At 40.8% G+C, this 25,927-nt stretch overlaps 2 protein-coding genes across 8 annotated transcripts in view; both read left to right on the forward strand.

Moving 5' to 3' along the window:
• The window catches only part of SLC22A15 (solute carrier family 22 member 15), a 31,459-nt gene extending 27,324 nt beyond the window's left edge, over positions 1 to 4,135 (forward strand). For 2 of the 4 annotated variants that reach the window (XM_038134818.1, XM_038134828.1), the window contains 2 exons: positions 836 to 1,024; positions 4,016 to 4,108. In XM_038134818.1, the coding sequence (XP_037990746.1) occupies positions 836 to 1,024; positions 4,016 to 4,102 (276 nt within the window). In that variant the 3' untranslated portion in view covers positions 4,103 to 4,108. Of the gene's footprint in view, positions 1 to 835; positions 1,025 to 4,015 lie in introns of those variants that run through there. The other 2 variants (XR_005256702.1, XM_038134843.1) reach the window with 2 other exon arrangements.
• Positions 4,136 to 4,211: 76 nt separating this feature from the next.
• MAB21L3 (mab-21 like 3) overlaps positions 4,212 to 25,927 on the forward strand; it is a 35,212-nt gene continuing 13,496 nt past the window's right edge. For 2 of the 4 annotated variants that reach the window (XM_038134856.1, XM_038134884.1), the window contains exons 1-3: positions 7,228 to 7,359; positions 20,766 to 20,874; positions 25,077 to 25,217. In XM_038134856.1, the coding sequence (XP_037990784.1) occupies positions 20,827 to 20,874; positions 25,077 to 25,217 (189 nt within the window). In that variant the 5' untranslated portion in view covers positions 7,228 to 7,359; positions 20,766 to 20,826. Of the gene's footprint in view, positions 4,345 to 7,227; positions 7,360 to 19,629; positions 20,875 to 25,076; positions 25,218 to 25,927 lie in introns of those variants that run through there. The other 2 variants (XM_038134877.1, XM_038134867.1) reach the window with 2 other exon arrangements.

Genomic DNA, 25,927 nt, shown 5'->3' on the forward strand with positions numbered 1-25,927 from the left:
GGGAGGAAAGAGGCTCATCCTTTGTGTGTCTTCAATATCAGAAAGTGATTGAGATATGACCTCCCAGAATCTGTTTATAAGCATGTGAAGGCAAGGAAGGTAACTGGGATCAGTGAACATGGATTTATTAAGGAGAATTCCTTTTCAGCCAGCTTGATTTGATAGTCAGCCATTTCATCACGGAGGGCAGTATGGATGAGGAAAGGGAGGACAGCAGGGAAGGCTTTTGACACTATCCCACATTGCTAGCATATGTTTATCACAAGTTTTGGCTTGGGGGTTAGATCAGAAATTTGGAAAATAATGTTTTTGAAAGGCTTAATGCAACCTGGAACAATCTACTTGGAGGGGAAATCTCCATCCTTGGAGATTTTTCACTATTTGATTATGTGAAGCAGTGATTGACCTTATCTAATTGAGGCTGTAGCTGTGGCTGTGCTTAGAGTAGGTGGGTGGCCTAGATGACCTCAAGAGATCTCCAAGCACTATGTCTGTGTTTCTGGGGTATCTATTCTTTTCTACAGAGGAATGTTACATTTGTTTAAAAGTACATACATTAGAGGCAAGAATTGAATTCAAATTCAGCAGGCGTTTCTTTTAAAGCTCATGACAAAATCTGTAGGGTTCTAATAGTATTGACAAAATACAATTTGCAATTCTGGTGAAAAAGCCAACCAAGCAAACAAAAAAACCCATGACAAAAGGATTGGTGACTTTTGTGCTAAATAGGAACACAAACACTGCCAGAGGTAATGGTTGTAAAGGCTAGGTCCTTTAATAACACAACATGAACTACAAGGAACCAATCTCAACCTAAATCTGTTATTTTTTCCAGAAATCTGTACAGTGGTCTCTGCCTTACATTGTGTTTGGAGCAACTGGTCTGTTGTCTGGGCTCTTAAGCTTGTTGTTGCCAGAGACCTTAAACAGCCCTTTGCTAGAAACTATTTCAGACCTGCAGGTGTGCTCCTACTGGAGGCTGGGTGATGAAGCCATGTCACTGCAAGCCCTAGATGGCTCACAGGTATACTAATTTTTTTCCTAGTACTTTTCTGTTGTGTTTATTTCAGCTGTCAGCTTGAATCTGCCACTCTGAAAAGATTAGGGTAGTGATTCTTGGCCTGTGGAGGATAGGCCCCAAGGAGAAGGTAGTGTAGCAGCCCTACCATCATGTCTGAAATGTTTTCTGGAAATGCAGGCTGAAATGTAGCTGGATTAATTCATCCCTTCAAGGCCACAAGCTTACGATGTTTCCTTTTGGGATAAAGTGATGTCTGTGCATTTCTAACCTCTGAGACTGATTGCTACAGTGTGCTTCAGCCAAAGCTGGACGCTGAAGCTTGAGAAGCCTTAGATATTAACAAAACCAGAAGCCTGTTTGTGAAGGGCTGCTCTCAAAGGCAGCACACTACTTCTGACCTGCCCCAGCTATTCTGCAGTGCCAGTCAACAGGTCTGTCCTACACAGGCTCTGAATGAGTTAAAGCCAGACTTACCGCTGAGATCTCTCCCACTACTGACTCTGGGAAATGAGATTCATTGAAAACACTGGAACTACAAAACTCCCAGGTATAAGCACAAATAAATGTGGCAGCAGGATGTTTTTTCAATGAGGTTTCCTTGAATTGTGAATTGTGATTTTCAGATCACTTTATTTTGTTAAACTCCTGGACGCCTCTCTGGTTGTCTGTATCTTCCACTCACGTGGAGGTTTTTTGACATAGTTAATTTTCTGTGAATGAAGTGGGATTAGAAAGAAGTAGCTAGAGAGCTGGGAGTGGGTGTTTGAATCTGAGTAAAGTTTTAAAATTTAAATCCTGGTCCTAAAAGTTGAAGTATGAAGGGACTTACAGAAATAGAATAAGTGGTCAGAAGACTTGAAGGGAAACTCGTAACAAACAATGTTAGTTGCCCCATTAGGCTGAGATGAGACAGGATCATTTTAACACCTTTAGTTTCATTTGAATAGTTGTTGGTCAAGCACTCTGACATTCACAGATAGTCATAATTAATTTCACAGAAATCACGTACTTCTAGAATAGGGACATTTGCTTCCTATCAGAAGCTTCAGTGCATTGCTTTGTTTGCCAAGTTTAGCTGTAATAGTTCTTGATAGGACAGCACAGTTTAGTGACAAAAGCACCCTTGAAGGAAGGCTGAAAAAGGCAGCCCTGTAACCCTTAATTTTATACTTTAGCTACTTTACATGCTTATTTTATAAACATTTTCAACCATACTGGATAATGTGTTATGGCACCATGTTCTTGCTGACTACACAAATCCATCATATATGTTTACATCAGCTGTTATTTTGGTAATTACATGATTATTACGTCTTAATTGTGCAGATGGTTTACCAACGAAAGCAATTTTTGTAAGCAGTGCAGGTGTTCCAGCTTACAGGTGGAAAGTCACATTTTTCATTTCTTCTTTAACCAAGTACAGTCAGTACTCTTTGAGGTGATAAGTACTGTCTGTTAGTATTCCCACAAATTGGTTAGCTTATGTCAGTCAGTCCTCTCAAGTTTAAATCTTCTTTGCTTGTCCTTCTGTATGCTTAAAAATCCCAACCTGAACAGGACCCACAAAAGGGGGTGTTGTTCTGAATGGTTTTCAGGAACATTTTGCCCAGATGGATTAAAATTACTGAATTTGAATGAAAAAGTCATTAGTTCAGGCCTTAACTAATCCTGTAACTTCAGTGAAGTTATATCTGGAATGTATTAGGGATTTATTTTAAAGCTCACAAAGAAAGTGCTGATAAAATGGAAAGCTGTTAAACATTAACCCTATTTGACAAGGCCATGAGAGGTCTTATGAAGCTGTGTGAGAAGGATTTAGAATTTATTTGGCATACCCTGAATTCCCCCTGTGGAATCCATTGTCCTTTTGTACCATTTTCAAGATAACATGTGTTCTGATTGCCCAGAACGGAGGTTTTGTTCCTGTTAACATACATGAATGTGATATTCAAGTTGGACAGCATCCAGTGATAGCCTGACTTGCCTCAAATAGTTAGAGAAGTCTAGAAAAAAAAAGCCTAACATGATTCCCTTTACATCTTCTGTCAGGTCGTAGTGCTCAAACTGTTTGAAATTCCTTTGCAGTTAACGCACATTGCTGTAGCAAAGCTCCTCTGAAGAGAGATCTAAAGCTACAGATTTTGCTTGCATGGTACTGTCAGTCAGGAGCACTATTTCCATTTCTCTATTTTTCACCCTCTCTCTCACCCTCCTTAGCATAGGACTAGGCAGGCAGAGGTCTTAGGATGGATGCAAGCATACTGGGGAAAAAATCCTAAATAATCAAACTAGATGGAATTTATATTAGCAGGAGAACCTTTTTAACTGGTATCATTTGTGTCAGTTCCATGGAAAAATGCTACACTGGCCAAATAAAAATCATTTAGCTGTAATAGCTGACTTTATTTTGGGTATGTGGTATAAATTATGTTGTGAAAAGGACTCTTACTAGAGTATGTATGCTTATAATAGGGATTTTACCTTCTGAACATACAGTGTGGTAATGGTCTTCCCTTTTCCATAATAATTTGATTTAGTATTGCAGGGGGATCTTTTTAATTCAGTTGTGCTACCCAAGGAAAAGTATTAATTGTGGATGGAGGTTTACCTGAACAAGTAATATGTATTCTGAGCTGTGGTGAGCTACTATGTTTCCAGTGACTCTCCACAGAGAAGGCACCTTAGACTAAATTTAAGGAAGCTTAGTAGATTACCACTTCAGAACCACTCCAGCCAGTCTCTCCTGTGTATGTTCTCTAGTGTAAGGGAAAGTCCATCCACTACAACCGCATGTCTTTTAAAGATACTTGGGGGAACCAAGGATTTGAACCTGAATTCACATGTCTTTTACATGGTTTTAATACAGTGGTTTGACCTGTGTTTTCTTACCTTTTCCATACCAGCATTCCATAGAAGTGTAATGGTTCATGCTCAAGTATGTTGAGATTGATTTAGTGGCTTCAGTCTAACTAATGACTTCGTTTTTACTTCTAGTCTGGTGACAAAGACAGCTCTACAGGGAGTGAAAGTGAAGATGAGGAGTTCTATGATGCTGATGAAGAGACTCACATGATCAAGTAATGAAAAGAAGAAACACTGGCCTATTTTATGCCTCTTCTTGCCCAGTCAGTCCAGCTGCATGACAAGTGCTGGGGACCTTGCTTGCCAGGCAATGTAATTGGGCAAGTGCCTCTGTTTTTTCTTACTTGGAGAGGGATTTGAGTACTGTTCAGACTGATGACTTCACTGTTGCTCTCCATACGAGGCAGCCATTCCAATTCTTGTGGTTCAGAATACAGTGCATGGTCTGCATTTGAAGCCAGGTGAGATAGCAAGAGTGGGATGATGTATTTCAGAAGCCCAGAGAATAACCTAGGCTTAGACAGATTTAGACAGATCATCAGGGCACATGTTAGAATTTTACTTTCAAGGTGGTGGATTTTATTTCAGTACAAACTGGTAAACTTGGAAACAACCACTGTATTTTTCTATAAGGGTGAAAGTGGTCAGAGAATGTGCTGTGTGCTACTCCAATGGAAACAAATTGCTGAAATTGTTTATTAAAATGGCTTTTGCATATTCAGTAGAGGAGAGGCAGCTGTGAACAAAAGGTAATTGTGCAGAGTTACAGGTGCAGGTGGTTAGTCATGAGCTGGGCTTTAACTTAGTGATAATGGAAGGCTGGGAGGAAGGACTACACAAAAGAGCAGCCACAAAGCCTGCCAACATAAGGAAAGTTACTGACTTTTTTCCTTCTTTTCACACACAAAGCTTTATCTTGGTCTTGTGCATATGTTTGCCACATGTTCCCCACATCTCAGCATGGCTGTTTATAGCTTTGCTTACTTTTACCTTGTCCTCACTTTGCCATAACTGTTGAAGCTCAGCACCTTCTCTGTGGAGTGAATTAATTCTGTGACGGGTATCATTTCCTGGGTGTGACAAAGGTGAGGTATTTATCACATACTGTGTGTGTTGTGTGATAGAATGTATAGCTCACTTTTGTGGACCTGTGGCTCTTTGTTTCTGGAAAAGGCTTAACTCTGAAATGGTAAGAGGAACTGTGGGGTGCTGTTATACTTTGGGCTCAATTATCAGGAAGCTTCTAGTGTTTATTTTAAAATCTTGTGTGTAGCTAAGGTTTTCATTTAAAAAGACAGCAAACTTCTTTGGACCTTTTTGGTTACTTGATGTTTTTTAACCAATGCTTGCTCAAGCACTTGGTTACTTGACCTTGTTAAGGAAAACAGCTTCACTTTCCTCTTTCACTGAACTTTCTGTAAGTGCTTCATTAGAGGGGTATGGAATCCTGAAGTATGAAACATGAACATGTGGAATGTTCCAGCTACAAAAATGAGGCCTTACAAAGATTCAGTTTTCTTTATGACGTTGTCATCTTCATCCTCTAACCTGTGCCTTTATTTTTGTTAAGATTGGTTTCCATAAAATGCTAGTCTTCCTACTTTGAGTTCCTAGCAAAGTGGCACACAATGGCAGTAAATATATTTTCAGGCTCATGAGTCATTTTTGCAGATCTTAGAATTAAAAAAGGTGGGTCTAAAAATATCAAAAAGCTGTCTGCTGAATATTTCCTGGTTGAAGTGGGAAGTTCTTTACTCTGCAAGGAAGTGAAAGTAACAAGCATCTGAAGTTTGCAGCTAGCTTGAACTTTGTTCACTGGCAACTGTAATGCAGAGCAAAGTGCAACTGCCCTGACTGGTTCAGAGAGCAGCCCAGAGTCTGCAGTCTGACACATGCAGCATTCCAGTTGGGTCTGAACTTGATCCAGGTGTTGACTGTGAGCAAAGTTGGGAACTTCAGTCCCTATGAACTGTCTATCAATATTGTTGTGATTTTTGCCTGTGTTATTCTTCACTGGAAGAATTCTCACTCATGGTCTTTACTTTTTCCCCGCCCCAGACAGTTGAGTAGTTGTTGTAGATGTGGCAGTTTTTAACCCAGGTGGGTAGTCTTTCTGCCTTATTTGGCCCTTTTGTGTATAAGAAAATTTCACCAAATAAGGTGCTCAGTTAGGAAAAGTTTGAGCTATTCAAATAGTTTTAATTTTTTTACTCACACTTTAATTTATGGACCGCTGGGAAAATGATTGCTTATTGCTGGTGGCAAACAGCAGTAAGCCTGGCAGTAATAACATGCTGCCAAGAGCCAAATTGTTTTTAGGTGTTTGTTGCCTTTGTCCCTCTTTGGGTGTTGGGTGGAATAAGTCAGGAACTGTCATTATCTGCTCCTGGCAACCCTGTGTAATGCCACAAGACCCTCAATAGAGTTTTCATCAACAGTAGGATGCTCTAATGGTTCAGGTGGAGAAGATTGCTCTTTGCAGGACCTGAGGTAGATTTTGCGAGTCTTCAGCTAAAAATTAAATTTTCCTTTCCACTCATGCACTTTTATATCATTGGTATACATATGTAAAACTGCAGAAACAAGAGCGAAGACAAAATTAGCAATTTTTTGCATAGGAATTGCTGCTCTTTTTTTAACCTAAATCTGTCCCATGTTTTCACCTTTGGAATTTTAAAGGGAGTATTTTAAAAGGAATTTTAAATCTTCCATTGTCACTTTCCCCTATCAGTTAATTCAGAAAGTTTAGAGGAGAGAATCCCTGCAGGAGGAACTCAGCTGTGTAGCATCAGACTTTGCTCTCCAGCTTTGTGTTCTGGAGTTCAGATCCATTAGGTGCATTAAGTTTCTTTTCGGAGGCTGCTCATTTTTAGTGTGAGCTGGCCCTCTGGTACAGGAACCTGTAGGATCATTTTTCTTGTTAGCCATGATATGTAATGCTTTGCAACATTGAGATAGTTGTCTCTGGGTAATAAGTTTGCCATGAGGAGCTATTGGAAAGTAGAACACTGGGTACATCAGTTTACTACATGTTGTAGTGCTAGGAGTCTGAGACCAAGGTTCTTGCTGTAGTTTAGTGCAGTATGATAATCTTCTGCCATGTTTTTTGCTAGAGTAGCCAGTACTGTTAGCTATTTTCTTGTTGTGGAGGCACTAAGATATCACTTTTCCCAAGATGGAATTTCTTCTCTGGATTCCTTTGGCTGTGATTTTTTTTTTCTTTTTCTTTCTTTTTTTCAGGTAGCTCACTTAGTGGGATTATGCTAGAGAGAAGAGTGCTTTTCCCATGGTGCTGATTAGTCAGGTCTCAGCAGAATCCCAAACACACCTCACCTACCTGAGGAGCTCACAAGTGATAAGTGAATACACTTAAGAGTGAAGGAGAGTGACAGGTCATGTGAGGCAGCATGGAGGAGAATGAGCTGGAAGAAGTGAAAAAAAAATGGAGGATTCAACTGAAACACTTTAGGGCAAGGGTAAGTGAAAACACAAAACAGCAGCTGTTGGATAGAAATACCCTTTAATATGGTACAGTTTTAAATTTCTCCTGAAAACAAAGCTAGTCCTCTTTAACTAGGAATTGGGAAAGTTCAGAGACCCCTGACATACCAGAAACGTAGAAGCTCTGTGTTAAAGGAGAGCCAGAGGTGACTCTGTGTTCAAGTCAGGATGCTGAGTAAGGGAACCCCTCCAGAGACACCCAGCTAACATGGAGCAGGTTGCAGCTTGTTTCCACCATAGTTACAGTCAAGGCTTTAAGGATGGGAGCCACACGTTCATTAGCTCAAAGTGTGCAATCCATGCCAGCTTTTCCAAACTGTGTGGATGTTCTGTGGTTAGTAGGATATAATTTACAGAGCCATGGGGTATGCAGTTGAGCCATACATTTTACAGTGTATTTCACCTAAGCATATAAAAGTAGTTTGCAAGAGAATGTTTTCCTTGTACTCAGGAAAAGGGGAAAGTGAGGAATTTTTCCTGGAGTGTGTTAAAGGGAACATTAGAAGTAAAACTCTTGTTCTTGAGTCTTCTGAATGCAGATGATAATCACTGAGTGCAGATTGGGTGAGCAGTATTTTGTTTTAGCTGAAGGTTGTGTGCTGTTTATCCATTTTCCCACCCCATGAGCGCTTCTCTGGTCATGCTCTTTGACACAGCTGATTCTGTGACTGCAAACTGTGAGCCTTACAGAAAAGCCCAAGAGCAGTGCTGTCATTTGATGGTGGAAGTTAGTCTGGCCTGACAGAATGCTTGTATCAGAAATGTCTATATTCAGCTGTTTACCAAAGAGGAGACTTAGGGTATAGCTGTATTTTGAGTCTCATTTGTTGTATCTTACTGCAAGATATGTGGTAGAAAGACACCTACGTAAGAAAACCTCTCTGGCAGATCTAAATGTGGAACTGGAGGGCGAACAAATTTATACATAATTTTTCCATGCTGTGTATTTTAATGTATTTTAATTATGTCTAGTCTGTTGTAGCCTTCAGATTTTCCAGGTGCTACTGTTTTTTAAGGCTAGGAGAGCTGGGTAAAACTTTTACCCGGGTAGTCTGAATTTGCTGAACTTTCTCATCCTAATTTTGGTACTATTCTCTGTTTCTGGCATTCTAAAAAATACTTCTGTATTGCCTAATAGGGAACAGATTTTTTTGTTCTAATTTGAAGTGCCTGTTTTGTGAAAGTAGTCTTTAATTTCCTCCATCAATTTTATATGGGACTATGTGTAAAGTAGCATCATAGAATTGGATTATATGAGTGCCAAAGACAGTTTTTACTGGAAAGCAATAGTCCAAAACTAGTTCTAGCTGCCTTTATTTAGACTTTATCCATGCAGAACTGGTCCGGAGAACTGGTATTTACAACCATCCCTGAAACTATAGGGACAGAGTTTGCTTGTTTGCTTGTCTTTCATTGCTTAGTTCACTTAAGTAGCTGTTGTTTCTGAGAAACCAAAGAAATTAAATGAAGGATTAAAGTGTTCTTTTTGTAGAACATTCAGAGTTTATACCATGTAGCCATTACAAAGAAATCTGCAGAGCCTGTTTTGATTCTGAGTTGCAAGTGCCAAAGTTTACTCTCCAAGACTGCTAAAACCTGGTTAAAAACTGCACACTGGAATTTGTTAGTTCATTTATCAATCTTACAAATTAGCATTACTAGTAAACAATTTGCCTGGAGCTTCATGGGATCCTAGCAGGTTTTTATAAAATGCACACACTCTGTTTGAGGCATTGCTAAATAATAATGTATGGATTTTAAGTCCCTACTACAACTAATAGTCACTGCAAGTCAGCCTTGTCATGGCTGCATGTTTGTCAGCAAAAAAGCAGGTGGATATAGCTTTCTGCAGCAAGGGCTGATTAGGCCCAGAAGAAAGATTATCTCTTTCAAGCCATTCTCTGCTATATGTACAGAATAAAGGGGGACCGTGGGGTGTATACAGTAAGATTATAGGATGGAGAATGTTTAAATACTTGCCTGCCCTCATTCACTAAAGGTTTCTAGAGGAAATCCGTCTTTGTCATGCATGTTTCTGCTTCCCACCAACACATCTGAGGTGCTCATTTTGTATCTACTTTGTCAGGAGCCAGGCAAAAAGTATGGTGGTAAGAAAACCTTTACCAGTATTGGAAGTTGTATTTACTTAAAAATATCCTGGGAGAGGTATCTGGTACATCTGTTTTCAAACAAAATGTTTTTAAATTATGGAAGCCTGATTGGGAGACAGACATTTCTGATGTTAGTCTGTAGAAAAAATCAGTTTTGCAGATACTGATGAAAACTGTTGCAGAGCAAACAAGTGCTAGGTGATTTGTGGTGAGAGTTGTGTATGCTTTGATTTCCAGTATGCCTCTAAAATACTGGTTTCTAGTATTTGATCCCTTTTGCTTCTCAAAATCCAACCCAAATTTTATTTGTTCCTGTTAAAACTTGAGTAATGTGGAAATGGGAAGTATGTTTTTCATGTGGATACTTTTATTGCACTACCTTTGCTTCCTGAATCAAATAGTATTTTGAATTTTTTAAGCTACCTTTTTTATGTTGAGCTTTTGTCGTCACTTTTGTATTTAATTGATTTTGGGGAAACAACGAAATATTTCCTTTTTTATTTGTGTGGGAATCCATGACTTAGTCCTCAAGTCATCCTTCCCTTTCAAAGGTTTTGTCAAAGGCTTTTTAAATTTAGTTAAAAGACTTAAAACTTCCAAGGAACTTCATAATTACATAGTTAGAACATGACTTTTCCATATATATTGATTGCCTTTAAAAGGGACAGAAAGCCCTTAATTTTATACTAATGTCAGCTGAAGGCATGACTTTTCAGGGGCAGTGAGTTTCGAGTCGGGGGCCTTTAATCAATTTAATTTATTGCCAATTAGAGGGGTTTTTTTTTGTTACTGCTTTGGTATTGGAATTAAAATTAATGAAAACACCTAAGGAAAATACTGCTGCTTTTCTCCAGACACTAGTCTTCTTCTCTCTACCCATGCCATCCTCCAATTCCTTGGCTGCTTGTCATGCTCATTCCCTTCAGTAAGGCAACAGGCAGCACAGGAGACTGGGATCAGTCTGTTGTGCTTCTCTTTATTCACCGCTCTTTGTTTCTTGTTCTGCTGCTCTCTTGTGGGTTCCATCACCAGCCACGGTCCATTTAGAGTTGTAGCTCCTTTTGAGTCTACTCTAAGCCTTTGCTCAAGCTGATTTTCCTTTGGCATTTCTCCTGCTCAGCTGTCTCTCCATTTGTCTTGTGCTGGTGTGGGCTTATCCTTTTTTCTCGTCCTGTTGTAGCACTGCAATCTCTTTTTCTTGGCATTTACATCCCTGTCTTAAGCATGCTTTTGTCCAAGTGCCATCAGCTCCTCTGGCAGTGTTGGTGTGCAGTGGGTCAGTGCTCACTGGGCCTGAGAGGCAGTGGGCACTACCTGAAACACAGGAGGATCCATCTGAACACCTTTTTTAATGTCAGGGAGATGGAGCACTGGCACAGCTTGCCTGGAGGAGGTTGTGGAGTCTCCATGTGTGCAGATACTCAGGAGTCATCGGAACATGGTCCTAGGCAGTCTGCTTTAGTAGTTGGCTGTGCTTGAGCAGGGAGGTTGGGCCAGGTGACCTCCAGAGGAGGTGCCTTCCGTCCTCTGAGGTTGGAAGGCACCTCCAGAGGTGCCACCTCCAGAGGTGCCTTCCATCCTCAGCTGCTCTGTGATTCCTGTGCTGGCTGCTGCTGAGCTGTCTGGGACCAGCACAGGCGGTCCCTGGCATCTTCCCTCACAGGACACCCGGCACCCCCTCGCTGCCCAAGCCCTGACAGCTGTGCTCATGCACCACTCCACAGGGTTTTCTTGCATGTCAAGTCCTTGGCCTGGGCTGACAGGTGGCTGGTACTGTCTTGCCTTTATGTGTTGCTGTTGTCTTAGGTCAAGTAACTGAAACTCCTAAGGACATAAACAGACATTTATAGCCAGGCTCTGTCTGTATGCATTTACATCCTTGCTGATTTCAGAAGACAGAACTTAGACCTTCTCTTGACCAGAGGGGTAAACTACTTTTTTTGCTGCTCCACCTTTCATCATCATGAAAACAAATCTTTGTGTAGTCTTTATATCCTGTAGACTTCGGCATTGTTTTCTCATTCCTGCTTAATTTGAACTAACAATCAAAAGTCCTTGCCAGCTGAGAGCTGAGTAACAGGAAATTGGTAACAGGGGCAGGGGGAGCAGATCCAGTTCAAAAATGAAGTTGTATATAGTTGATGTGTGTACTGTGAAATATTTAATTTGGATTAATGGAATACTGAGTGTTACGAGCATTCCCATGTTAAAATGAGGACTGATAATATTTCAGAAGTATTTCTCTACTTTAAGTGTATTAGTGTGCTGTTGTTAACTCCGAGCTGTACTGCTGGAAAGTCTGTTTGTAGAATACTTCATCTGAGAAGGCACAACTGAAGACAGCATAAGCTTTTCCACAGTAGACCTTTTATGGTGATATATTCATATGTTCTGTGAACAGCTGTTGGATCCATCTTTTTAGATGTTCTTTGCCATAGGTGAGGGGCCATAACAAATGTTGAAATATTCAGAATAATTGCACTTATCTATTCTGTTTTCTTAATGTACTTCATATACACACTGCCTTACATGTATGTATTGTACTTCACTGGAGGTACGAAAAGTCAATATCAAGTTCTTAATTTACAATGTGTTAATGAGTTTTTAAAATAATTCTGTAATACTAAATATTTTCCAGTGATCTCTGTCTACTAAGAGAGGGTGATGGTGGGTAAGCCCAGGTGAATTTAGTCAGAAAGTTAATATTGGTTGTCTTTACTTTCTCTTTTAATTTCTGAATTATTTCAATAATTTTAAATACATCTTTTCTTTTAAGAATTTTGTAGACCTCACCTATGTTAGTATGCCAACTTTCAGGTTATTTGTAACAGCTCTGATACTGCCTCTGACTCGTACAGTTCATCCAATGTCTTTGTAACTTATTTTGTGCCTTTTCTTCCCCTGACACAAAATGTCTCAATAAAAACAAGTTCTTTTGCAACACCACAAACCTATTTTATTGTACTGATTTTTTTTACTTGCCTGACCCTTTTGTTTTGTTTTCTGGAGGGACACGAAGCTCTCAGAATAGAATAGATATTTCTAATGGACTCTGCAGAAGAAAATTGACAAGGTGGAAAGCAGGTCATTTTGGAAAGACAGTGCTACAAAGCGCCTGGGAAACTGGGACTGTCAGTACTAATCAATATATTCCACCATATCTATCACAAATCATTTCTAACAAAAACTGGCACCAGTGGAATGTGAGAATCAATTTACTACTGGCTTCAGTTGTGCTGATTGATGTTGAAAGACTGGAAACACTTTGGGGGGTTTAGCGTAGCGAAACGTCTGTGGTGGTGTTTCTAACATGTACTGGGGGAGTTCCCATGAGCTCTAGCTGTCTCTTAAACACCCCTTCTTAAAGTGGATGCAAATGCACAAGGCCATAGTTCCTGTCCTCAGTGCTCCTGCCAAAACATCTTGTAAGGGAATGGCAAAATTTGAACATTTGTCTTCATTACCTGGCAATGAGGTGATAAATAGCTTGACTGACTTTCCTGTCCCCTGTCCAGTAGCAAAGAAAATATTGTCAGAACCTGGAAAAAGTGGCTGTAGGGGAATAGGGATCAGTGCTCTGTTCTAAACTGCCATTTGATTGTTTTCTCTGCCAGCCTTTGCTTTGTTAGAGTGCAGTTCATGGAGTCCCTGGCAGCAGAAACTGAAAAGCTCTGTGCTCCTGTGAATGCTGTTCTTCCCTCCTGCCCCAAACTGTCCCTCTCCCACCAGATGACTAGTAGCATTATTCACCTAATTTTCCATTTGAGGCACATTTTCCTCCCTCCATGAAAACCCAAGGAGCAGAGATGGCTTGCTCCTTCATGCTCAAGCCTGGCCAAGCAACTTGCTCTGGTTTTATTCCACTGTTATTTCTCCTCCCCCACTCCTGTTTTCAGTGCCCTTAATCTGCATTTAACTAGTTCTAGCTCTGAATATCTGTCCCGTGGCCTGTCACCGCCTGGAGCAGATACAGCACAAACGATTGACCCTCTCCCTTTGGCAGTTTGGCTTTGACTGCACAAAACAGCCAATAAAGGGGAAAGGGCTAGGCTGCTGATTATGGGAATGAGCTTGATGCTGTATAGTTTTATTGGTCTGACATAAAGGAGGAAGTGTTTGCTTGAGAATTAAATTAATTGCATGCTTGCTTTCTCCTGCTACCTGCTCTTCAGATGACAAATTTTCAGAAGTTATAGACTAAAAGAATAGCATATGTATTAGCCAGACATAGCTTGGACTGGAGGCTGTTAGCTCATCTTCCAGTGACTGAAGCTGGAGTATGTAGCTATGCAGGTCATTATCTGATCTGTCTAGAAATTCGCTGAAAATACCCGACTGAAGCCTCTGTAGAGATTCTGACAAGTCTTGTTCTCACTAGTTTGCTGATTCTCTTGGTCTGCTTTGTGGTACGTACATCACACTTCTAATAAAAAGCAAATTATTTCTCACTTCTGCTGGTGTTTTCATTGTACAGTAATTGTTCCCTCATGGCAGTTGTTACCCTCTGGGCCCATGCATTGCAGAGTCCCAGTGACTCTCCTCCCCTGCTTTCTTCCCACACAAAGCATGTAGTTGTCTGGGCCTTCCCCTGTGCTTTTCTTGAGATACTTCTACAGGTATATTGGCAAAATCTTCCTTTAATCCTGACTGCTTCTTCAGCTTCTCCTTTCCATCCTCTCCACAGTGCCACGTTAGCCCCAGGAGACAACACAGTCTCCAAGTTGACACATCCTAAGGATCACCTGGGAAGTTTGGTATCTTTGACCTTTTGTATAGGTTGGCAAGCTGAGTAGTTTGATCAGACAGCTTTTATAGGAGATTGGCAATAGTGCTAACCAAGATCATACAAAAACACATCTGCTTTTCATGTGGTTCAGACAGAATGTAGTTGTCAGCTGTCTTCACTCTGTTGGGGGCTTTTTGTGGGTTTTTGTTTGTTTTGGGTGGGAGAGGATGGGGGTTTTTTGCTTCACTGTTGTTGGGTTTTTGGTGGGTTTTTTGTTGTTTTATTTGTTTGGTTTAGCTTTTTTTTTTAATCTCACTCTCCTCCCACTTTTTTTAATCTCACTCCCCTCCCAGGGACCAGGCTTTTTTGGGCCTGGAGACCCTTCTCAGTTTCCTTGCTCAAGCTGGCCTGTTTGTTCTGCAGTAATTGTATTTTGATCAAGAGAAGGCAATAGATCTTACGAGTGTGTAGCCATTACTGGTGTGTGATACATGAGACCTAGTTTCTTGCTCTGGCTCCAGTGAGCTCTTGTACATTTTTTATTAGTCAGTGACTGGATGAAGCACATAAACAGGGATGCCAGTCTGAGTCTTCTCTCTCCCAAGTGAGTTCGTGTTGGAGTGACTGTTCTCACTTAGCTCTGGTAATTTACTCAATTTACTTCAAACTGCTGTGGACTCAAGCAATACGTTCTGAATCAGGTCAATTTGGACACAACAGCAAAGTGTAAAAATAATACAAGCTAACATTGTGCTCTGAGAGCAGTCATGAAAAAAAATACCAGCTCCTGGAAATGCAGTGATCCTGTCTCATTCAGCCCCTCTTGTTGAAAGAGCGTCATTGCAAGCATGATTCTTAGTTTGGCTCTTTTAAATCTTGGACTTGGTCTCTCTGTCCCAAGTTACTGTGCCCCTAAATTTAAAATCCTTTTTTTGAGACCTGAAAATAACCAACAAACCTATGCTGACATCAAAAGTGAGGCAGCTTTTTCTCACCTAAGAAGACTTCCAGTGCTAAAAGTTTTCCCAGTTGCACTGTGCTCTGCCAAACATGTTTTTTCCAGATGCTGTTTTTCTAACCATGTGTTTAAATCAGTGGTATCAAGTATTTCCTTTTTAGCATGCAGGCTATTTACCTAGGCATATAAATCAAAGTGCTAGAAGGCTCTCATTTTTGTGGATGTTGGCTGCAGGTAGGTTTTCAAGATGGTGGGACATCCTGATTGAAACAGTAGAACAGTAGTTGTAGTTTAGTGATGGATAAAACAGAGGAAAAATATCCTTGGAATGGCCTAGTGGAATATTTTATGTTTAAATTAGGATGCACTGAACTTAGACTATTTCAGTGAACTTTCAGAGGACAGTACATTGATTCAGAACTCAAAATGCCAGTTTTCCTGTCTCACATCTCAGTAAACTCTCCTGGAAGCCTCAGAGCTGATGCAGCCAGGGCTCCCAGCTTCCTGCCTCTCCTGCCATCTTCTTCTGAGCTGACCATTTTAAACTTGGAAATTTCCAGACCCTGGACACATCGCCACACTTGGTCCCAGTGATGTTGGCAATAGTAGAAGCACTGCTGTGTGATTTATATTTGTTGCCCAGTGGCTTGATGCTTAACAGCAGCTGCAAAATGGACTGGATTCTGATGAATTTCCTAGTTGAAGCTGGTTGGTGGTGAGTAGCAGCATTATAATCTCAGCATTTTTCAGAATTTCCCACATCCTCAGCTGGTGATCCTGGAGTGATCACTTTCTTTGGAAATACTACACTGCAGCGTGAAAACATTCAGGTTGTAAATAATTTGGGGTTTAAAATCTCTTCCCAGATTAAGAGAACTCATTTCTAGCAAAAGCTGTCTGCCTTTTTCTGACGTGTCTGGTATGACCATGAATGGAAAAAAGGTACCAGGTTTCATTAATGACTGGACCTGATACAATCCTGTGCTTAGTTTGGAAAGGATATAAACCTTTAACCTGCATGATATGAAGTGCAGGCCCAAGGCTAATGTGAGAACGTGTGGCAGTGAGAACAAGCAGCATAAGCATTTGGAGCATTTTTAAGCCTGCCAAGTATCGATTGGTAATGGGAGGGAATGAGTGGAGAAGCATTTCAATTTGGCACTAATATGTGATTCTGGTGCTGTCACAGTGAATTAGCAGGACTTTCTTTTCCCTCTAGTCCATCCCAGGCTTTTGTCATTGAAGTATCCCCTTTGCTCATATCAACTTGTTAAAAGACAAAGTGGGAAAAAACCCAAATAAATTCCCAGAACTTTTGCCCCCAAAAAGCCTGATTATGTTATGCTGCTATCCTCTGGATGGAGGCTGAACAGTTCTAACGACTGTCACAGCATAAATGTTATAGGGGATTCAAGCTACAATTACTCATTTTGCACAGTCACTTAATCCACTAATGGGGAGAAATGGGACAACAGTTTAAGAAGGCAAGAGAACTGTCAGAGATTATTAAATCTGTTGGGATCATTTAGTTTAGTAGTCTGTCTTGACCCAAGTACATGCTTCAGCTAATGCAACAGACTTCATGCCTCCGGTAATTAGTGCAAGAAGAGATGGGTCATCATTAGCAACTAGAAATTCAGGGCTGTATTTCATCTGGAAGGCAGCATCTTCAACAGGGCTTATTTGTTGCCACTGCAGATCATCTGTGAGTCACAAGTGGTACATTGGTCTGACTCATTTGTGTGATTTAGCAGAGGCTTTTTAATGCATGCTCACTGTTCCGTATGAATAGTTTTTCTAAATAGTTGCCCAACAGAAAAAGGCACAACATTGGACAATCCTGTGCAGTTAATACTGCTGCTCTTATTTACAAGATGTTAGTGATTTCTTTATTGTTGTGCAGTTCACAGTTCATATTACTTTTGATTGTAGGTTTGAAATGTCTTTGTCATATCTGTGAAACTGAAGAGTGAAGAAAGGAAAGCCAAGCAAGCATGGAAAGCATCAGTAATTGGCATCTTCAGAACGTACAAGAGCCAGTCTAATACCATTCAAGGCATATATTCACAGAATACTTTCACAAGGGTTTCGCAGATCCAAAATCATATTCAGTTCTGCACATTGCCAGCAGCATGAATGAAAATTATATACCACAGATTCAGTGTTTTTGCAGATACTAGGAAATTTCTGAGTCCTCTTAAAAGAGTACTGCTAAGTAAATGAAGATGCAGGTACAAATGAAATTAGCCACCATCTGAACTTCATTGCAAGGTACTATGAAATTGGAGCTGAAATAATATAAATGGGGTGATGTAATATAGCTGAGTCATTCCATGTGATGATCTTATGCAGATCGGCAGGCAGGGAACTGTGACTTGAGAAAACCAAAGTATTGAAGTATGGCTTGAAAATATTTGAGAGAAACTGTGTAAATCAATGGATGGTCATCAAACAGAATTTGGGTGTCTGGTTTTGGCTAATTAGATATGTGATGCTGAAAATCTCCTCAACAGACACCACCAAAGAGGGAAGGAAGGCTGCAGTGCTTCAGCAAGAACTGAAGCATTGTCCAGAGAAACTGTCTCTCAAAAATATGCCCAGACCCTAGCAGGGGCTTAAGGCACTTCTAACAATCACTGGAAAAGAAAGGGATTCAGAGGTGTCAAAAAGATAGCCATTCTTCGTGTGGACGGGAATCTCCTTAGAAACAAGTATACTTGGGAGTTTAATTTGCCAAATTAATCAAGTTCAAAAGCTCTCAGTAGTGCTCATGTCCATGATATCTGATGGATTGTGAGCTAACTAGAACTGAAGAGACCGTTTGTGGTTTTGTCTTACATGGTTGTCTGGCTTCGGCAGAGTGCTTTTTATCTCCATGAAGCTGTTGTGAGCTTTTCACAAAAGAATCGGTCATCTGGTTCAACCTCCCTGCTCAGGCAGGGTCATTCCAGAGCACATGGCACAGGATTGCATAGAGACAATTCTGGAATATTTCTAGTGAGGGAGACTCCACAACCTCTCTGGGCAACAACCTCTCCACAACCTGTTCCAGTGCTCGATCAGCCCCACATTCAAGAAGTTCTTTCTCATATTCAGGTAGAACTTCCTGTGCATCGGTTTCTGCCCATTGTCTCTTGTCCTGATGCTTGAAACCACTGAGAAGAGCCTGGCTTTATCCTCTTGATGCTCTCCTTCTTTCCTTCTGTGCTTTTGAAGAGCAAAGAAAAAGTAATAGCCATTCTTCTCTCCCTCTGCTGGTGTGCCTGGGGAATTAAGTTGTTGTAGGCTCAGAGGAAATATTTTCTCAGGAGATTTTGTTTATCAGCCTTTGGAGCTTGGATCCATCTCAGGTTTTCTCCACCTTAGTCTTACTTTATACAAGCACTGTCATGGTAGAAGGTTCCTGAGGAGGACCCATCTGATGGAGATTTCTCTGCAGTACCACTACATCAGCTCACTAGAGAAGGCTGGATTCTTCCCACTTTGTGTCTACATCTTTTATCTATGCAGATGTTCTGATTTCTGCTCTGTCCTTTCTCTTTACTCTTTCTTTCTGATGCAGGCTTTTCCCACAGTAACATTCCCTCTTCACACATGGCCATCTGCCTCTACTTTTCTGCTGCATTCTGTGCTATCTGGTCCTCATGTGACAAACACGAGTTCTTGTGAGGTCAAGACTGGCTGCTGCCTCCCATACCACTCTAACCTGTATTTTGCTGGTGGTGTAAAGGCCTTTATCAGTTATAGTATTTACTGTCAGCCAAATAGTAGCATAACATGTACTACTTATAGGATGGAAATAATGGATGGATTATAATAATAATGATTATGAACATAAGGTATGTTATTATATGAAAGAAAAATGACCAAAACAACTTCATCTCTCTGCCAGCACCATGTCTCTGGACAGCTGTCATGAGGAGAGACCTTACAGGTGCAAGAAAGAGACCCTTGAATCTCTCCTTGCTTCATAATACATGTCTGAGGTTCTGAGTATTAATGTGTGGTGGTGTCAAGAGTGTTAAGGAAGTTGTCTGCTGTATGTGCAGCTGACTATCTGAGGGGGCACAAGGGACTTAATGTTTTAGGGGCATGCTAATAATGGAATCTGACCATTTAAAAGGCTTATTCTCCTCTCTTGTTCACTCTACTTGGATATAATCCCATCCAACCTGCCCCTACAAGTTCTGTTCCAACCTGTTATTTCACTTGCCTTCTTTCAGACCCTGCCTTTTATCTGGCTTCCCTAGCAGAGCCTACATAAACTGCTGGCCCCTCAGAGGAAAGATAGCCAGTAAGTCTTGAAGTGAGCAAGAACGTGGTATGAGTCCCTAAACATTGGGGAACCAGGAAGATCTTTTTCAGTGCCCAACTCTAGTGGAAGCTGGTTTGGGAAGTAAATGCCTACGTGTCTTTGTGAAGGAGTCCTCGAGTCCCTCAGCAAAAAGACAGTGGCAGCTGTCTGGTATAAAAAGGTTTGCTTTGTAGGTGCTGGAGAAGCAGATGTCCTGCAGGTATTTGTGCTCCAATTAATTACTTAAATTATTGTACTTCGTATTTGACTTAATGAAGGACATAATGAAGGATAACTACCAACAACAGTGCCTCTCCTGAGGTAGCACCCAGTGCCCACACAGGTGCTGCCTTTTGCCAGCTGCTGCAGAGGCAGTAAATTGGTCAAGGGATGTCAAAGGTCATTTTTCAGGGGGAAATAGTGATCTTACCCAAAAGTGGAGTGTGCCTTCCGTAATAAGGAATGCTTAACAGCATGGGATCTCATCTCTATACTCTGTCGCTCCCTTCCATGTGCTGATGTACCCTTCTTTCTAAAAGCCACCAAGCTTCACTGGATCAATGAGGCCTGATCAATTGTTTTTGCCTCTGAATCATCCATATGGGGTTGTTAGCTGAGCTGCTGGCAGAAAACGAGAGGCAGCTTTCTATCTGTTTACTGTAAAGAAAGCGAAGCAAGCTACAGGAGGGGACAGGCTGCACAATATTTACTGTCAATACAGCCAGAGAGAGAGAGGAGATATAAGGAGAGGGGAGGAGAGGGGAGCAGGGGTTGCAGACTGCAACCCCAGTGAATGATCTGAGTGTAAAAATACCCATGCATTTTCAGATGAAGAGTGGATTAGTCAAAAAGGAATAACTGAGAGCATTTAAGAAAGGGTGTAATGAAGGTCTAGCGAGGCAGGGACGTACTAGTGGCATGCAGAGTAATAATGCTGTGCATGAATGTACTGAAGCTGCACTGCAATCTGAAAAGCTCTTCCAGATCTGCCCTGAGACAGAGCAGTTGCTGGGATATTTTTGTGTATGCCTGCATGCAAGATCCACCATTTAAAAGTAATAGGATGAATAATAACCATTGAACTTAGAGAATAATATTTGGATATAGTTTTCTGAATGAGCTGGATGTCACCATTGCAGCTCAGACTAGAAAAAGAAAATTATTAAAAATAGGCATGCTTCCTTGCTTATCTCTTCTCTTACGCATCCACAGCACAGAGATATTAGGTGACTTGAGCTTCACAGGGCAAGAAGGCTCTGAGCAACTCTCTCTGAGTGTTCCTCTACTTCCAGAGGCAGGTGAACAAGTGAAGAGTGAATTCACACTTTAAAGAGCAGCGAAGACCATCTTGCCATGAAACCATTCACAGATGAAGATGTAGAAATCTACATCCAGAGCAAGGTAAGACTTTATCTGACCAGATTTTCTGTCTCCCACACTAGGTGTTGATTCTGAAGGGTGCCAAATTTGACAGTTAGTAGCTTGCCTGCTGTCTTCATTTCTGAGACAAGATTGGGTGAAGTTTCATGAGAACTGTATTTCTAATGAGATTTCTAGGTTTCTGTTGCAGAATCTTATCTGCTGGTAGCCTAATTTTTCAAGGTGCTTGTCCTCTTCTTCTAGGTACCCTGAGATTTTTGCTCCTGATCTGGAATTCCAGATGTGAGACTAGCTGTAATTGCCAGGATTTAAATCTAAGGAAATGTCCTTGCTTCTCTCCCTGTCTGGTGGTCTTGGCTTGACTGAAACAAGACCAACACCAGGCATTGCCTCTAAGAGAGATTGATGTAGGAACTGCAGAGACAGACCAATATTGTTAGAATTCAGTCATCAGTCTGTCACCTCAGCTTAGGATACTTCTCTATATACCATGATTAAAATAACATGTCTCATTAGCACATGCAGACTGGAATCTCATTTTCTATTTTATAAGATATTCCAGCACTCAATTTTTCCCCCATTATGAAATGAAATAAAACTGAATAAAATCTTCTGTGAAACAACACTGTTTAATAAAAGCTCTAAGTGAGCCATAACATTTTTTAAAGCTGACATGTTTCATGACAGTACTTAGCTAGATCCTGTTTTATAGTCTGCTTTCCCCAACAAAATGCAAGATACCAAATTTCAAAATCAGAAAGTGTAAGGCTTTATTTTCTGTAAAGGATCACATATTCTGGTACAATGAAGGGGCTGGTAAGAAAGATTTGTTTTCTCTATGGAAATGTTTCGGTGGCAAGTATGAAAGTTCTCCCAGAAATATACCTTCTTCAGGCATGCAGTCTTGTGCACAGGAAAATCATTCCATGAGAATCGGTTCAGTGAGCTGTAATAGTGAATGCTTCTCTGAAGATTTAAAAAGAAGAGCTACAAAGGAGGGAACAGAGGGAAGCCATGCACCGGAAAATGCTCATATGACAGCCATAAGTACGAGGAACAGAAGCAGACTGTAGTTAAGTGAGGCTCATAGTTGCCAATATTTTAGGTTATACTGGAAGTCTGTTTTCTAGCAGCCCTCCAGCTCTGATGGATTCTTAGTTTCTGCCTGCTACTGAGTCTCTTGTCCAACTTCGGCAGTTCAGCTTGTCAAATGCTGCCTGTTTTTGGAAACAGGTCAACCACCTGGTACAATGAATCTCTGTAATACCAGAGATTTCATCCTTAAGCCACTCATCAAAGGAAAAATTCGAATGCATATGGAGTGGATGTGCCTGGGTAAATAAGGGAAAACCCAAGTGTTCTTAACAGTTCATAATAAATCCCAATCCTGCTTCCTTCCCCCTTAATAAAGCCTTAATTGACCTTGTTATTCAGGTTTTGTGCATTTGTTTTAGTACAATTCCCTGAGTTAAGACCTGGTAAGGGGAATACCAGTAAGTCACAGAAGTGGCTGTCCAGCAAAGACTTTACAATGTCTTTTCTCCCAATGTGTCTGTGCTGGTACTAGAAGTATCTGAGATAAATGCCTTGGCTCTTCAGACTCAGTTCTGTTTTCTGATTTTCTACCTTCCCTTCTGTAGGAAGGTTATATTTTCCAACAGGATGATAAAGGAGCTAATTATGGTTAGCTAATTATAGTGAGCACCCTCTGTCAGTCACATGCCCATTGTTCTTTTATCCCTGCCCCAGTGATGGAGGTGTGTAGTGGTACTCCCTCAACTGTTTTTTTGAGTGTATACTCTTATAACGAATTCATGACAACTGCTGTAGCCTAGCCAGTAGGTGATGAAGGCAGAATTAAATGAGGCCCGCCTGGGTTGAATGACTCCTCCCTGGATATTGGAGGTGGCAAAAAATGTTTCCTGCAGGTGCCCCTTAGAGAGAACAGAGCATGAGCAATGCATACAGATGGCACTCTAGGTCTCAGTTTGAGCTGAACTACTGTGTATACTTTTTATACTCTTCAGTTTAAAAAAAAGTCTATTTTTTGTCTAAAAGCTCTTAGACATGGACCACTTTCTTTGCCACTCACCATTCACTTGCTGGGGAAACCATTAGGTATCTTGTCAAGCTTCTTGGATTGCTCTAAGGAGTTGTTCTGGATGAACAAAAATAAGGTGGAGAAAATAGATACAGTATAGATACAGATGGAGAAGTGCCATGAATGAAAGCTGGGATGAGGAGGTGAAAATGAATATGGGCTAAAATCTTTTAGTGGTTTTTTTTTTTTTTAAGTACATGTAAGTAGCTAAAACTGCTCTTAGAGAAAAGAATGAATTGGAATGAGGGAGAGGGTGAATTACTAGGGAAATTAAAGGGCATTATATAAAGGACTACATTCTGTTAAGATAGCAAAGAAGCAGGATGTCAAGGGTGGATGAGAGCCCAGTCAAGGGAAATATGGTGCTGTTGTCTGATGTATTTCCCACTTCCAAAAGCTATTCAGCTTAGTAAAAAATACTGTTAACTTTGTTGTCTGAGGGAGGCAAGTATTCAAACTCCGCTCATCTTCAAGTTCAGTATCAGTCAGTTGCTGTTAGTCCACTTTAGTCCACTGAATGGTCCCTTTTTGTGAATATCTTTGTCCCCTTCCAGGCCCTGGGGACACATTTCAACACACTTGTGTGTTTGTGGCTGTTAGTTCAACATTTGACATAAAGGTGTCCAAAAGGAGTTCTAAAGAAGTACTTGTCAATGATATTTTTAAAAGAGAAAAGAGAGTTGTTTAGGTGCTGAAGAAGATGCTGAGTAAACAGGACACTGGAATTTTAGAAAGCCATAGGCTGGTTTGGGTTGGAAGGCATCTTTAAAGATCATATAGTGCAATTTCCTTGCTGTAGACTGTGACGCCTTCCACTGGACCAGGGCTCAAAGCCCCATCCAGCCTGGCCTTGAACACTTCCAGGGATGGGGCATCCACAGCTTCTCAGGACAGCCTGTGCCAGGGCCTCACCACCCGCACAGCACAGAATTTTTTACTTAGGCTTTTGCTTACTTTTGGTCTTTGATAATAACAAAAGACTGTTGCAATTATGTTTGACTGGGAATTATGCTTTATCATTCACTTTAGTCAGGTGATGAACTCTGTTTTCTGATTTTTTTTTTTGCCTGCAAACAATAAGGTTTAGTAGAATATGGTGAGGAAAAAGAAGAATCCAGAAAAAAGCAAAAGCTGCAACCAAATGAGATGAAGCATAGGATCCAAAAAACAACAGTAAACAGTCTTAATATTTCACTCTGCATGAGTAATTCTGGTTGCATAAGTAATGACAAATATGTTCATGAACTTCATTAACAGCTGAATCTCCTCACTTTGGTAAATGTGTAAGGATATTTGGGAAATAAAATGCCCTTTACTAACATGGTTCCTTCATGTTTCTCCTGTTGAATCTCCTTGTTCAGATTGTGACAGTCCCCCTATGCTCCCTTCATTTTTAGTCATAAGTGAAGGTTCAGGTTCATCTTATATTTTTTCTGAGTTGTCCACCCCTCACCTCAGTTCTCCCAAGACTAAGACATTTCACTGAAATAGTCTTCAATAATTCATTATGCTACTACTTCTTGAATTGAAGAACTACCCTTTAAGCCACACAAACACCTAGTTCCCAATGGGACCAGCTTTGGAAAGATATTACACTATCTAGGAGTAGAGTCTCATCTGTACTTCAGCCATAAAGACAGTGTGGATACTTTCAGTGTATAAGGCATCTAAATGATGCCACATACATCTGCCACCTGACGAATGGACAGATCTGTAACTCTCGATGTCCTGTCAGTTCTTGGACTGGAACATATCCTGACTTTGAGAATGGTTACCATGTGCAGGGGTGTAACTGGTATTCCGCATCAAATGGATAAAGAATTGAGACTGTAGCTGTAGTTGATAACAAATTTATCTGTGTAATTAACTCCTTTCCTTCCATCCAATGGTGTTGACATGGAAATATCAATTAATGCTTAATAGTCTTGAATATTGACCTTTTGGTGTTCACAGCTCTGTCTCAAATAGTAAATTGGTTCCAATATACAGGGGAACAATTTTTATTCCCAATGCAGCACAAGCACAAATGTTTCAGGATGCTTTAAGCTGATTTGTCTGCTTCCCACTGGAGACAAAGACTGCAATTACCTGTAACATGAAGTGTCTTTCCTGGAACTGACAGGTGGAAAGGCGGCACTACCTGGTTTCCAAAGCAGTGGAGGAGGTACAGAAAATCATCCAGCAGCTGACCGCAGAAATCAGCTACAAGGCTGTGCGATTCCAGGCTATCTCCAACTCTGGCATTCACAATGAGAACATTAAGGTATGAACAAGAGCTCTAATGCACTCTCTGGCAGCCTGTAGGCAACCAGAAAGTGATTTCTCCATTATGTAAGTGTTTGTATGGGCAGGTACCTCACCCAAAACACCACAGATGATGTGCTGACACTTCACTGTGGAGTTCTAGTGGCTGGGTCATTGGCACTCACTCATGGACATCTCACAGCCGGAGGAGCATCGGAGAGGGATGGGTAAATCAAGCAGAGCCTCTTACAGCTGCTGTGTTTACAAACAGCATCTATTGCCAGAGCTGTCAATCCACAAACAGAAGCCAAAGCTCTTTGGGAGACAGAAAGAAAAAGTTACCCAGCAGTAACGTAAGAAAAAATGTTCATACCTTCATGAGCTATGACCTGTATTTTTCACAGATGGAAATGCTGTCAACTCACTAAAACAAAAGAAAGAAAAATTAAAAGTCCTTCTTCTGCTATGAACATTAGAAAGCTTCTTCTGAAAAATATGTTTTTTCCTTGTCATGGATTGGAATTTCTTTTTTATTGGGAAAAAAATGCTTATTAGTGGGAGAAGTGAAATGCCTCCCTGTTTCAGACCTTCAGACATGAAAATAATAACGCCCTGTCCCAGCTGTGACAGAAGGCTGCTTATTTCTTGTGACTCCATTACACAAAAGTAACTAGTAAAGACACAAGAAACAATCACAGCCATGGCAACTTCAGATGAAAACAATTTTTT

The sequence above is a fragment of the Motacilla alba genome, chromosome 1 (genome assembly GCF_015832195.1).
Source record: "Motacilla alba alba isolate MOTALB_02 chromosome 1, Motacilla_alba_V1.0_pri, whole genome shotgun sequence".
Taxonomy (NCBI): Eukaryota; Metazoa; Chordata; class Aves; order Passeriformes; family Motacillidae; genus Motacilla; species Motacilla alba.